The sequence below is a fragment of the Apteryx rowi genome, unplaced genomic scaffold, assembly GCF_003343035.1.
Source record: "Apteryx rowi isolate R43461 unplaced genomic scaffold, aptRow1 scaffold_80, whole genome shotgun sequence".
NCBI classification, from domain to species: domain Eukaryota; kingdom Metazoa; phylum Chordata; class Aves; order Apterygiformes; family Apterygidae; genus Apteryx; species Apteryx rowi.
In genome coordinates this window covers 657,884-673,243 of record NW_020451094.1, presented here as the reverse complement: position 1 = coordinate 673,243, position 15,360 = coordinate 657,884, and the positions used below count along the sequence as shown (strand labels likewise).

General features: G+C 40.4%; 1 protein-coding gene across 1 annotated transcript in view; it reads left to right on the top strand.

The window, feature by feature from the left end:
- Positions 1 to 15,360, top strand: part of NOTCH2 (notch 2) — a 95,369-nt gene that overhangs the window by 24,928 nt on the left and 55,081 nt on the right. The window contains exons 4-6 of the mRNA XM_026089164.1: positions 574 to 833; positions 1,543 to 1,878; positions 8,773 to 8,895. Of these exons, the coding sequence (XP_025944949.1) occupies positions 574 to 833; positions 1,543 to 1,878; positions 8,773 to 8,895 (719 nt within the window). The remainder of the gene's footprint in view (positions 1 to 573; positions 834 to 1,542; positions 1,879 to 8,772; positions 8,896 to 15,360) is intronic.

Below are 15,360 nucleotides of genomic sequence, written 5' to 3'. Positions count from 1 at the left end.
AGGATAACAGTATATTCCTGTCTCACGGGAGTGCTGTGGAGAAAGATCTGCTAAAGATCTTGAGGCCTTCAGGCACTGCATTTGTGCAAGCTTTATAAATACTTTCAAAGACGGATAATACCTGGTGCTAATACCTATTACTAAAACTGCTTGGTTTTCTTCTGAAAAAGAGGAGGGATAGCTGCAAGGAATTAATTGTTACTCAGCAGTTCTTTTAATGCTCAGGCTTGTACTTAAGTTTTGAAGGGAAGTGCAAGAAGTTCTTGTATTTAATATAATTCTGATTGTATGCAGTGTGTGTGTATATATATATATTATAACAATTTCACAATTTGAACTTAAATTTTCGTAAGAAACTTAAGTTTTAAATTTTCAGGAGGCTGGGTTGGGACAATTGCAGAGGATGGCCCATTCTGTTATATCGGTGACTTTACAATTTAGGATGTCGGTGTTACTGTTTAGATATGGCAAATTCTGAGACTTTAGATGGTAATGGAACTTCATTCCTGGCATCTTCCAAGGAGCACAATGCTTGAGGTGAATGTGCTGCAAGTAACTTCTTATCTGTTGCAGGTGTCGAGAAGGCTTTCTTGGAGACTACTGTCAATACAGAAATCCCTGTGAAAACAATACCTGTAAGAATGGGGGAACTTGTGAAACTACCTCCCTGATAGGAAAGGCTACTTGCATATGTGCTCCAGGGTTCAGAGGAGAAGATTGTCAGTACTCTGAATCACACATCTGCTTTGTGTCCCAGCCCTGCCTGCATGGAGGAACTTGCCATCCCCACAGCCAGGAAACATATGAGTGTGTTTGTGCTCCAGGTTACACAGGTGGGATTCTGCATTTGTACCTTCAGACTCCCTGTTTTGTGAACTATTTAATCCTAGAATAATCTGGGGCATTTGTAGTATGCTCTCAAAGCCCCAGCACAGGAAATGAGAGGAAGTGCATATGACTTGATGACCAAAAAAGGGGGATAGGCGGTGGGTAGATCAAACATCCTACCCTCTACATTTAAACAGGAAGGCATTTAGATCTTGTGGTGTTGTCCACAAGGGAAAACTGACTGTGGAAGCTGTTCTGGAATGGCTGTTGCACTTCAAATGCATAGTCTACCTTCTAGAAAAAATGAAGTAAACTTGGCCAGCAGAATGTCTCTACGGAAAAGTTTTAATTTCTTGCCTGAGGGGAAGTATGGAAACTCACTCCTTTTGTTCTTGAATGGAATGTAGAAGAGAGTGACTGTCAGTGTGTAGTATGATTTCAGGACGTGGGTTATTTCTTATAAATCGTGATATTTTATATCTTGCTGCTACTCTATAAATGTAAAATAATTTCTTACTGTAACCAGCAAGTTGATTTTGTTTCAAATACRATACTGTAAAATGCAGACATAAATTAATTTTCCTGTAATACTTTTATGTATGTAATTTGGTGTACCAAGTCTTCACCTAAATTGTTATGAGGTAACATGAAGGAAATAATATTTTCCATCTGATTAGTTTCTTATTAATTTAATGATCTGTCTTGATTTTACAGGAAAGGACTGCCAGTGGATTGATGCCTGTACATCTCAGCCTTGTGCCAATGGAAGTACATGTACTGTATCTGGAAATAAGTTCTCCTGCATCTGTCCATCTGGCTACACCGGCCAGAAGTGCGAGATAGATGTTAACGAATGTACTACCTTAGCCCTTTGTCGGCATGGTGGAATCTGTGTCAATTTGCCTGGTTCATACCGATGCCAGTGCAAGCCAGGCTTTACAGGGCATCGCTGTGAGAGCACATACGTGCCGTGTTCACCATCACCCTGTATGAATGGAGGGACTTGCCATCAAACCAGTGACTTTACCTTTGAGTGCAACTGTCTGCCAGGTAAATGCTCCTTCTTCAAAGTGCTTGATTTTGTAGTCTCATTGGATTCCTGGCTGCAGTCTTCTAAAAACTTCTCTCTTGGAGTTTCTGTGTGATACTGGTGTAATGTAAAAGTTGAAGTGAGAAATGTCAGCAAAGCAGCAAACTCAGATGGGATCTTACTTTTTGAAGTGTCAGTATTTCATAATGTGAAAGGGGAGCAGAAGAAAGAAAGATTGAAGATGATGGGATTGGCTAGATCATAGATAGAAAATGAGACTTTTTTGGACCTCAATTAGGGGCAGAGACTCAAATAATCAAATAAGTAAAAACTATCATGTAGATTTGAGGAGTTAGGTTATCTCCTCACGCCCAGCAAGAATGCTAAATTCCATGGTATGTAAAAACTTTGAAGCCCTATAAATACATGGTTTGTGTCAATAGAGGCCATAATTAACTTATTCGATGTTTGAATGAAGACAGCCATTGGTCTTGCTCCTTCTCAATCTTTATCCCTAAAACATATTAGTTCTTGTTCCCTTCTTTTTCCCCTCCCAATCCTCCAAATCTTATGGGGTATTATTTCCAGCCTTCCATATCTTTTCTGTCTCGTTATACCTTCAGGTAAGTTATGGCTGCTTGTTCTCTGATGGCTTTATCTGCTCTGAGTTCATCCACATCAGGGATGACGTTCTTATTCAGAATCATGTGCTGTATTGGTTTTGTGTGTCAAGCTGGGCTCCACTTGCCAAGGGCACTTGCCTCTACAAATGACCAGATCTCACCTGGTTGGGACCCTAATGGACTCATCCTACCTTGCTCCTCCCCATCCAGTTGTCATACTGACCACCGGACAATACTGTTCTTTGTATATCAGAGTTTTTAGAGGATGAAATTCTTTAATGAGAGTGATTCAACCCATGGGAAAATGATTGTTTGGAAATTCTTTTGACTAGACTTCCTCCTTAAGTGTATTGCAGTCTGGCACATGAACATTTAGTGTGTGGTAATCTAGAAAACTAAACTCTTTTCCCTTAAGCATTTGTTTTTATTATTTATATGAAAGATGCATCTGCCATATACTGTTTAGGGTGAATGTTGAGAGGCTGGATTCTCTTGGAGGTTATCTGGAGTCCTAGGTATGTGCAGAAAGAGTATTTAGAACTTGTGAGAAATTCTTCTAAGAGACCTTTGTGTTGAAGTGCTGGTTCAAGTGACCTTTAATGCATGTTGCCAACCTTAGCTGGTGTCTGCGCAACAAATTTCAGGGTAGTCTGAGCAAACATGTGACTTTGAAGAATTTAGGAAAGTTGGTCTTAAAATAGAAGGTTGTCTCATCTTTGTCTTTGTGTGAAAGCAACTGTTTCTAACTATGCCTGAAGAAACAATGCTTGAACATAGAGTCCTGGAAGACTTCATATCCTAACTAATTGTTGCTTTCAGGGAACTTACTGCTTTTCCATTTTGCATGTTTTTAAAAGGAAACTGTAAACTGTGTATTTCTGGATTAAAAGATTTGACTACTTCCATCACTGAAATTCAGAATTTTTCTTAAATTCAAATCTATTTAGCCAGTATAAAGTATTTAAGATATCCTGCAGAAGCAGCGTGGTGGGAGGAAGAGGAGAGGACAATAAAGTACAAAGGACTTGATCCTGTAAGACTGATGGTACAGTTTGCATTATTGACTCTTTTACAGGGATGCAAGACTGGGTAGGAGCACATTTCCCTTAGACAAGCGTGTGGGCTGGCTAAACTGTGGTCAGGAAATGAAAAGGAGATTACTATAGTAACAGTTGCACACCCACACTGCTCACACACATTTTGGATTATTAGCTGCTTTTTTGGACTTGTTACACAACATGAATAATGTGGGTGAGTTAATGCTGCTTTGAGAGCCTTCATTTCTCTATTTCCTGTATTTAAGTTGGCCATGTTTTGCTAACTTTATTTTTAAAAGCAGTCCTATGAAAAACAGCAAAAAAGGGAGAGGTTGGAGAGGCCAAAATGCTTACACTAACCTGTTTGATAAGGGCAAGGCACCCAGCCATTTCTTCCCCCCTTACAGTCAAGTGTGTACCATGAAATTTCTGAAGTGTTGGGAAGGGATTTGTCTGGGAAGAAGAGGTCAATAGAGAGAAGAGAAACAGTGGCCTGTCACACGCTGGGAAGATGTGAACAAGTCCTGCTCATCTGGAAGAGAGTGCCAAGATTATGGACTAGGAATTCCTCTTTAGATTCCCTCTCTGCATTGGAGCAATGCCGATGATACTGTGACTATAAATGGGATTGCTCTAGCCCTTCTTTCTGGACTGGCTTAAGATGTTACCATAGCTCAGCATTATGGTGGTAGAGGCAAAAGGTAGTAACGTCTTGAACTGCTTGGATGTTTTTTGATGAGACCTTGCATCTTATGACCTGTGATGCTGCTGCGAAGAAATGGATTATGCCCAATCAGCAATTTAAGCATAATAAAATTACTCCTGAACTCGCCCTGAAATGGGTTCTGGTTTCCTATAGATGTTCTCTTCTAATCTCTTCTGATTCGGTCAGTGGCTGATCTTCCACTGGAAATACTAAAACTTAAGTTTTTTTTCTATTAATAGTAGATATTCTCCTTATGTGTATCCTTTTCACCAGTAATGGAAACTGCTGAAATGATTTTGTTCTGGTTTAAGTGTAAGCATAAACACTTTTATTTTAGGTGATTTTTATTTTTTTAGATGTAGGCATATGAGAATGAGAGCTTGAAAATATGGGGGGCGGGGGGGGAATCCATGGAGTTACACATGTAACAACAGCTTTTTCTACAGTAGTACAACTACTATTTATGTACAGTGTAGTCAAGCTGATATTTTTTTCAATTCTCAGGTTCCCAGTTCAGTTGTGGATTTACACGAACCAAATCTTGCATTAGATAACCTATAAAGACGTGTATTGGAATATGTCAGCATTTAGTGGCAAGTGTAACTGAATAATTATTTATGCTGTCCATATTCTGTCTGTATGAAAGGTAACTTGTTGTTCTTATCCATCTACCGTAATCGTATTTTTCCTTCAGGCTTTATGGATTTAAATAAAACAAGATTGTAGACAAGTAAGAAGCATGTTGGGTGAATCATAATAGATAGTTGTTGTAATAAATATTTCTGTGAAAGAGGTGTAACCTGAAGCATTAACGCCTTTAAATATAAAAATGAGCTCGTAGTTATAAATATTTGACAAAAAAGGAGCTCTTTTGGCAACTAACCTGTAATGGAATGTTCAACAAGTCAATAGAGGAAGTTCTTAGCTGGGAAAGTGATTATTCATTGTTATCCATCAAAATAATTACCCATTAACTAAGATAAGCACCCTAGGGAATTCCAAGAGCTTGTTCAGGAAACTATCTGTCAAACTAGAATAGACTGTTTATGGGAACTGGAACACTTCCTGGAAGGCGGAAGTAACCTCACGGCGTTTCAGAGCGCGGTGTCAAGCTGCCGCTTGCTGTGAAGCGAACGTCGCAAATGTGGCCTACAGGGCATGTTGAGTTAGAGGTGTTATGCCATGGATGATGTTTGCAGTGTGGGGATGACCCTGCTTACTGGGATTTTGAAATGTGAGCTGCTTATGGTGGGGTGTGAGGTACTGCGTGGCAGCAGCAGTTTTGTGGTACTGGTCTGTGCGCGTGCTTTTCTGCTCAGCATGAGATAGCGTAACTCTTGAGCAGCCTATCTTGCACCTATTTCAATAAGCTTAACTGTCCGAGTTGCATGCAGACAACTACCATGGGGCACCTGGTATGCAGAAATTTATTTGTGCGTTAAAATGATGTGGTCAGCGTTGGTGCTCTGCATTGAGGTGCCTAACGTCTAGTCAGCAATCCCTAAATCTGGTAATAACTTGAAATTTTTGTTCAGGTGTAACTTTCTGCCCCCATACCTAATTGGTCCTGCAGAAGGTCTGAGGTGCAGACTCGCTTTTGGATATATAGGTCCAAATAAGGCTAAGGAAATTCTTTTTAAATTTGGAGGAAATTGGATATGGWGCTATGGAATGGGATGGAGACCTCAGCTGACATAAGAGTAAATTTTTCTACTCTCGTCCCTCTCTGTGTAATAGAGAAGAAGGAATATGCCATTAGCTATGGGAACGCTTTGCCCCTTGAGGGTCTCATTCCTCAATTTTCTGTGCTTGGGGATGTAGAGCAAAAGTCAGGTATGTACTGCAAACTGTCCTCTCGGGGGAGAATGGGAAAGCAGAAGACATGTCACTCCCAGCACGGGGGAAGCAGGAAACTGTGTCAGGTGTCCAAACACATTGAAAACGTGAACTCTTTGGCCTTCTGGAAAAGAGTCAGATTATGTAACTGCAAAATTGGATCCAGGGACCCAGTTTATGAAAAATGTGGGATACTCTCACGTGTCTTTGTGCTTGTAACACTCAGACATAGGTGCATTGGTTCAAACAGCTGTAACTCAAAAGGACTGATTTAAAATGAAAGCTGAACTTCCTTAGGACAATTTTATTTACAATCTCAGCAGATCACAATATTGTAGTGTGTATCAGGCTTGAAACAAACATAAAAAGCATGCCTTTAAAACTTCTRTGTTCTGAAACAAAGCCAAAGTTGTTTTTCAGAGCAAGAAAAAATTGAAAGGAATTTGGGAGTTGGGAAGTTACCAGAAAGGAAACTTTTTTTTTCTTCAGCTGTACACTCAAATAGTGTCATCGTCAACATTTCAGTCCTCCCTGATTCCTTTCCTCTGGAGATGTCTTTTGACTAAGCACGCTTGGCTATGTGTCACTACTCTTGAATCTTTTACTACATCCCCCTACTACAACTGTTTTTGTTTCTCTTCTGTGGTATTATCTTGCTTTTGGGGCGGGATTAATGGCTTCATGTATTTGCATGAGATGTTTGAGGACCAGCTATTAGACTTTAGTATAGCTGGTGAAAATATAAAAAATGTGCAATGGCTTGATGAGGTTCTACTAATGCAACAACTTCCATACTGTAATATTATTCAGAATCATTGGGACACGCTAAACTTGCAGTGCAATGAGATGGTTTTAGATACATTCCAGTTATCAAGTACTTACTAGAAAGTAGGTTAGGTCTTCATATTGCTCGAGCTTAGATGACAGGAACTTAAACCATTTGAGCCTATGGTTCTGGGTGCATTTCCATGCTGATCATGTTGCTGGCATGAGTGGAATGTGTGGTCAGTGGGATGATTCTTCTTAAGCTCAAAAGCAAGTTGGTAGGACACTCCTGTTTTGTGTTATATGGCCGAGCCTTCGGTCATGCTTGTTAGCTTTATACCATTTTAAATATAGTGATCTGATATTAACTGTGTTCCTTGGTTGTCACTCCTTGGCAGCTCTTTGCCAGGAAGGTGCTACTGTAATGAGTTGGCTTCTGACCAGGCTTGTCACATTTCTTCCTCGTTTTAGCCTTCCCTACTGCCATGAAATCTACAGGATCTTGAGCAAAGGTGGGAAGGGCTTTGAAGGAAGAGGGTAATGTTACAGGTCTTTTTTTTTTTTTTTTTTTTTTTTTTTTTTTTTTTTTTTTTTTTTTTTTTTTTTTTTTTTTTTTTTTTTTTAAACAGAAGTCATGTTGAAGCTGTTTTTCCTTGCTTGTGGGTCAGATAGCACTTGATACGACTAAGGAACAGTGCTTCTCTTCCCTTCTGACTCTTACCTGTAGCATTGGAGGAGTCTGAGATGTGAATTTATATGGATCTTTTTAAGTCTCTTTAGAATGGCCGTAGTCTGGAGAAGTTGCTTCAGAGCTTTGCAGGCTCAGCCTCATCTGCCGTGTAATGGGATCTCTGTGGGACCAGATGTTGTTCAGAGAGTCTGTGTCACTTGACACAGATGTTAAGGAACCGTCTGGAACGGGGCATTAAAAGTAGAGGGCGGTTAAAGACAGGGTTTGGGATGAAAGGCCTGTGTCATGTTAATGTTGCATTCCAAAGTAGTGAAGAGGCAAAGCTGATGTTTTAAATTAATCTCTGCGTTCTGAAATTATTTACTTCATCCACATTAACATGCATCCATTTGTACTTTGATAAATCGCTATCTCATCCAACAGAAATGGCAAAGTTATTTAATGAAGCATGAGGTAAACCAGCAGGGGAAATCTAGGGGAAGATGGAGTATTGATGACTCCCTTCCCTAATGTCCCTGTTTCTCCCACCAATTTAAAGAGAAAGGGAATTCTAGCAGAGGAGAGAAAAGGTGTTTTGCCAGTGTGACTACGTCAGGACCCTTGATTTTTGTTGGGGAGAGTGTCTCCCTTTTCAGTCAGGACTTAGTTTATAAGCATTAACCACATACCATGGGTGGTGTCTGATTCGTTGATTGACTGACTTGTCAAACACCGAAGAGGGCCCTATCAGGAATTTGAACGCTCGTTTTCAAAGCATAAAGGGTTTTACTTTGACATAGCCAAAGCATATGAACAATCCTGAGATATTCATAAAGTGAAGACCAGGTACATTTTTGCCATAGGGAAAACTAGTCCTGGATGGTGTTCTGGCCACTGGTGGTTGGACAACAAGTTTACCTCCTACTAAACTAAATCTCTTGGTCTTCACTTTGTTTACCTTGATTGACARTGCTTATTATTCACATAGGTTTAAAAACTAAGAAACCCCTTGTCTTTGTATTGGTGAAAACATGGTTAATCATTTCCTATCCAGAGCACTAGGATTTTAACTCTGTAATGTGACCTGCACATTTGATAATGCAAAGGCATTTTACCAAGTCACTGGTCAGCTTGCTATGCTGAAGTTCATCAGGATTAGTTTAACACGACAAATAATTTAAAAAAGAAAATGGGAAATAAAACTGCGTAAAGAATTAATTCTCTTTAAAAGAGGCTTGAAAGCCTGTTTCAGTCTCCCRATTTTCTGCTTTTTCTAGGTTTCGAGGGAAGCATCTGTGAACGGAACGTCGATGACTGCCCAAACCATAATTGCCAAAATGGGGGTATATGTGTGGATGGTGTGAACACGTACAATTGCCGCTGCCCGCCACAGTGGACAGGTATGTACCATGGAAAATGCTCCTGTATGGGCTGAACTAACTTTATGGGAATGAAATGCAGGACTTCTGGCCTTCACCCAATACACGGTGCAAGTTGCAAGTGCCTGAATGGAGCTCACATCTGTACTGCGTTGTGCAGTCTGTGGGGTAGATGTCAGTGTATGGGACGATATGTGTTTTACAAAAGTACAAAGCATGGCTTTGCTGGTTTGGTGCATGCATTAGAGGTGCTTTGCTGATACATTTGGGGTATTTTTAATCTGGCATAATAATCCTCATGTAGATGATGGTAACAGTGCTGCAGAACTGGGCAAATCTAGTATAACATAGCTAGGAGAATGGGAGGGAAGAGAAAGAAAGGGTGTGTATGGGAAGCTTATTTTTCTGCTGCGTCTGGCTTTCTAAGTGGAGTTCTCTGACTGGCACAGTTACTTTTGCCTCATAAACGAGACTGCTTTACACTGAGTCTATGTGGAAAAAAAAAAGTGCTAATTTCAAGAAAGCATTCTGCTTGATGTGAAGAAGCAGTTTACAGGAAATTTGGTGTCATCTTCAGTCACAAAATGTCTCCATACCTCAAAAATAAACAAATACCTCTGGTTTTGGGTGCTTTTTTTTTTTTTTTTTGAGTCATACTAATCATTTTTAGCTGGCACACTGTTTCAGTTAAGTATAATTTTGCCCTTCTTTCAAAATTGTAAGTGAAGACACAGCCTTAAAACTGGCAAACTGAGGTATAGACTTAACTGCATTTTTTTCTCTTATTTACTAATTCAGGATATCTTGGGGGAACTGACCCTGAATTAGCTCTTCGCGTTCTGGAGAACCTTGAACACATTTTACTCTGTATCTAAATAAATATTAATGTTTTAAACCTGAACATCTCTAGTGATTGGTAGCTCAGACAATTTTAACCTGAGGAATTTGACTGCTGAAGACCAGAGGTTTCATCATGTTATTCTAGCTTTTTCCTCAGAGCATCATTCTTACTATAAAACAGTTCTCATTAACTGCGAAGGAGGCCTGTCAGTTTAAAAAAAACCCTCATTAACTTTAAAAATCTATATATTCTTAAATGAATTTAAAACCACATGAAAGAATGTAATGCACCACTGCTTGCACAGCTCTTTGAAACTTGGTGTAAATAGGAGAAAATTAGTTCTGCCCTTGATGAGCAAGCGCCCTTTCTTCTCTACTGTTTCTCTGTCCACAAGAGCTTAAAGCTTGCAGAAAGTGAAACCTGTAAAGGAAAACAAAGCAAGAGAGCATGGATGAGGAGCAGACAGCCCTTCAGTGACCCCGAAAATCTTGTTTCACACTGCACAAGTTATAAACCTTGTTAGGGCTTCTAGCTTCTATCTGTTGTAAATTAATCCCTGGATTCTCCCTGAAGCATAAAGGATATGATGGATCATGAGCGTTTTGCAGCATGGGTTTAAAGTGTAAAAGGGGTTGATTTGCTTTGCAGAGGCATCATAAACTTAGCTCGGTTTACAGGATTTGGGTAGGTGGTTGCTGTCAACGAGGGGCACGACATCTGCAGCTCACCTGGCAGAGGGCTCGGTGGTAGTAGGCTGAGATTCTGTTTGGCGTTGTGGTAGATTGTCTCTCCGATTAAAGGCTGAAGTTCATTGCAGTGCAGYTGGTGGTTCCCACTTCTGAACCTCTTACGGCCCCTGACTGACCAGCATTGGGAAAAATCATTAGATCCATGTTGTGGCGTAGTTTTGTGCCATCCTTCTTTTTTGCACGTGGGCTCTCCAGCAGATCTTGTGTGTGCGAAGGATGCTTCTCTCCTGTGAAATCCTGAAAAGAGAGAGGAACTCCCAAAGGCTTATGTCCCCATAGCTTTCTAGAACAATTTAATGGAATGGGTTTTCTGAGATTTCCCTTCCTTTATGGTGAAGTTAACGTTATGAGTGTAGCAGTGGTTTCAGTTAATGGCTTCTCAGGGTTGTTGATTTTCTAAACTTCAAGAACCAGGTCAATTTGGAACTGAAGTTGTTCTCTCGGTTTCGGAAATAGCAGCTTGGCTGCTTGAACTATGAACCATCAGAGCTTTGAGGGAGTTGAATTACCTTGTCTAAAATGAGCAATTTCAGTTTTGGCATTCGAATGAAAACATGAGTATCTTAGTCAAGAAGTAGCCACATGTTTTCATGTCATCTCTGCATATATTTCATTGTATCTCACATGTGCAGGGCAGTAGCTCTATGCCCATGTCCACAGGATGTCTTAGCAATAACCATACCTCAGCACTTCTGCTCATCTGAGTGTTTTTGGAGGCTGAAGGCTAACAGTGGCAATGGAGGACTGTATTTGGGGCCTTCTCTGTGTAGTTTTGCTTGAAAGCCTATGCACTGAAAAGCTTTTGGCCAGCTGGCCTGCAAGAATTTGTTTATAATATCTGTAAGTTTTCTTTTGCCCAATAAATGTGTGGGCAACTGATGATGTCCCATGGTGCCCCAAAATCCTGTCCAGCTTCACAGTGAACACAGCCATGTAGTGCGAGTGGGCAAACTGTCTTGTAAGTCACCCAAATGTCTCTTGTTTTTGATGTAGTCCTGCAGGTCATCCCAGTTGTGACCTGCTTTGGTCATCTCAGTAGCCTTTCCTTAAAAGAAGTTTGTTTCTCTGAATGGGCTTCAAACTCTTTCCTGTGCCTTCCATAAGAGACCAATAACACGCAGGATAATATCCATCTCCAGCTTGGCGATAGGATGAAAAGGTGTGACCCAGAGCAATGTGAGACGTGCTGGCTGGTTACACTGACGCCTCAAGTGTGCAGGAGCAGCAGAATGGGGCTGTTCATAACGTTTAAACAGGGAGGCAGTATGTGGTCAGAGATGGCTGAGTAATAGTATTGTTTATGTCTAACTGAAGCAGGGCACAAAACGGGGGAAAGTAGGTTAGAACAGTTTAAGGAGAGATGCGGCTTTTCAAGATTAAACTACTGATTCTGAGAGGAGCAAAGAAACTACAGTAAAAGAGTTACTCAGCAATAAGGAAATGTTGTATAAATGCAGGTTCATCCTTTGCAAAAACATGGCTTATAACACTGTAAATCATCTCTAAGGTAAGTGAAGAAAGGAGGAGTGAACAAACAACATTTTTGGAATCTGCCCTGGTGACTGCTTATATTGCAACAGTGTGGGACTGTGAGAGAGTCAACACTTCAGAAAATCAAAAGCCTCAGCTGAGACCTTGACTTTAGAGGACACTGAGTGGTACTTTAATATAAATAAATAAAAGAGAAAGAGAGTAGGGCCCCTACCCATGTGTTTAAAAGCAAAAGATTGTTAAATCTTACAAAATACTTTCACTGCATAGATATGTGGTCTTTGTAACAGTTCTGCAGTCTTTCTAATAGTTATTTTTCAAGTAATCCTGGAAAAGTTCAAATTGGACTATTTGCAGTCTTAGTTTTGATATAGTCTTTGTGCTGTGAATTACAACTTAGCATGTTTGTTAATATAATTTGTGCTTCGTAGCATACAGAAACCAGTCCCATTCCTTGCTGAGAAATCAAGAAGCTGTACTCCACCCAGTGAAGCACAGTGTTGTGTAAAGCAATATCAAAGCATCCTTTACTGAAACAGAATCTGTCGCAATTCCTTTTGGTAACCAGCTGCCTGCTGTGATTCCCAGACAGGTGGTAGACTGGAGCACGTAAGCGTGCATTTTTTCTGCTTGGTACTAAAATCCAGCTTTTGAGACTGTTTGCGTTCAGCCTCATTTCCTGCTCCTTTAAAGAGATGGCTGCTCCCTTTTTGTTGCAGTGTGTTCCTTCTTTCTCTTTTGCTGCCTTTTTTCAGAAAGATAAAATCTTGCCTTTCAGAGATGATGACCAGAAATTCCTGTTGTCGCTAATATGTTTTTGTAACCTCCCAAGTTCTCATGTTTCTTGTAATTGTAATGATTGTCAACCTCCTGAGTTTGTAGTTGGCAAGGCAATCTTTGGGGCATGTTTTGGGGAAACTCTTCCCCAAATAGTCTCTGTTGCTGATTGTTAGCCGACTTTTTWAAATTTTTTTTTTTTGACCAGCATTCTTTGTGTTCTTTCAAGGCACTATCTGTGCTGCACATGTGTATTGAAGCTCACTTTTTTTCTTTGAAGTAGTTAAGGATGCTTTTGTGAAAGACTGAAGCCCATCTTTATTCTTCTGTGCCTGATAGGCCAGAGAATTTTGTGCCTTTTAGTGTGATCTGAGTCAAAATTAGCCAAAAATCCTGGCTGACGTCTGCATGATGTGAAAACTTTGTCTTACGCTGCAATTCTGCAGGCGGTTAAAGCAACCTAATGGCTCACTGCTGCCTGAAAGAGGAATGTCTTTTCTTTCTCTGCCTGCTCCTAGCCACCTTTCCCTTTCCTTTGAGCTGGCTCTGGTATTTGTTGGAGTGAGCCACTTAAATTCACTAATCTAGCAAAAAACAAACAAACAAACAAAAAAAACTGTTCAGCTGCTTTTTTTTTTTTTTTTTTTTCCTTGCCTGGGATCAGAAAGTAAAATGGCTCACAGTGAGGTCTCGATACGGAGCAAGCAGTGGGAGCGCAGAGCAGTGAGGTTGGGCAGTGGGAGCTGTTAGGGTGTCCTTCCACAAGAGGCAGTGAAACCACCTGAGGGTTTAAAGGCTGCTCAGTCATCCCAGACTACATTTCATATGAAGAAACCAGGCTCTCTTTCAAATGCACCTGTTTGCTCTGTTAATCTAACCTAGAGAGCATTTTGTGAAGGTGACTTTAGAGTTTGGATACTAAAGTGATTAACGCTATAAAATACTGTAAATGCATTTTTTTTACTTAGCTGAGAAGGACTCCTACTTAGCTGTGCAAAGCTTGCAATAGTTCAGAGGATCATCATGAATCTGCATTTGACCCTAATATTTTTTCTGGAACGGAGCACAACAGAACTTGCTATGATTTGTATCCTCCATTGAGTTTTGCACTGTTTTGCCCTGTTTGCTCCTGAAGTGCTGCATCAGGATGAGTCTCTGGGTTTGGGGCACACACAATGTCTGTGCTCAGATAATTTTTTGGAAGAACTACATTATATTGCCTCAGTTGTTGGCTTGGCCTACTTGCTTCCTTTCATTTCCACCCCTGTGGTTGAGAAAGTGAGGCTCCCATGGCAGTTGTATTTGTTCAGGCTTTGCTTTGGCCTGAGAAGGAGGCTCTGGTGATCTGTATATTGTTAAAATCTAGGAGACCTTTGTCTGGAGGGCAGCACACTGTGCTAACAGCTGACTCCACCAAACAACTCCAATATTGGAAGCAAGCTTAAGAAGCAAATGTTTGTCTTCAGCAAAAAAAAAAAAACCCTCTTCAGGCAGGAGGGCAGTGCTTTTTAATTAAAATGGCTGGTAGCTTGGTCATATGCTCTTGAACACAAGCACAAGGCTTACTTTTCCTGCAGAGCTTTCGGCAGGAATTTTCAATGGGGGGAGTTAAGGGTTCAATTCCCATTTAATTAGAGTGAGATTTGCTCCCTACCTTGGTTTTCTTTGAAAATCCTAGCCTTAAATGCTGGCAGACGTGAATTTTCATTGCTTAGAAGGGAGGATAAACATCAAAAGGCTAATGTTTAACATTTTTATGTAAGATCGTATGCTCTGGTATTTTGTGTTTTCTCTCTCTCCCTGTTTTTTTTGTTTTAAGCTTTCTTTGCCAAATACCACTTTCTTCAGCTTCTGTATCAGAAAACATACAGTAACAAATCATCCTAATTTAATGTTTAAAAAAAATTACTTCATTGCTAGAATACTTAAAGGCTTGAAATTTAGTGGAACTAAATCTGACAGTAAATAACATTGATCTCAAATCTTGAAGTATTTAACATGCCAGTTGCCTAAACCACAGAATGTATTTCCTTCCTCCTCCATAGAAATTGTCACTGTCTGCCAGGGAGTGCTGTTGGGGTTGCACTCTTTTTTCTAATTCTGGTTGGCATACACTTACATCAGGTGCAAAGAGCAGTCCTTACATTTGGGTCAGTGTATGGAGGCTGGGTCAGATTCCTGCAAGAAGTGCCGTCACCTTTCCTGGTTGTGCAGTGATGGTAGACTTTCTGGTGCCTGTCCAAATTTATATTAAAAAGCACTGTAGCTTTTTTCTTTTTTGGTACTAACTCAGATCTGTCTGCTAAACTCGACAAGTTGGCCAGTGATTTGCTATCTCTACAGTAGTATCTCCAAGAGACGAAGCTCTCGGAAAGATGCCAAGAAGGATTATGATTGTTCATGTATGAATCGGCAGATACAAAGGGAGAAGGGAGCCCATGGCAGGCTCCAGAGCTGGCAGCTCTAAGTTTGAGCGTGCAAATGATTTGAAGCACCTGATTTAACCAGGTTTCATCCTGAGTGCTGTTTGTTTCTCTTGCAGTACTTCATTCTAGCAGCGCACGGAGCAGATTCATTTCACAGGCTTTAAATGGCACCAGTAGTTAGCGCTTTATCCAGTCTGAATTC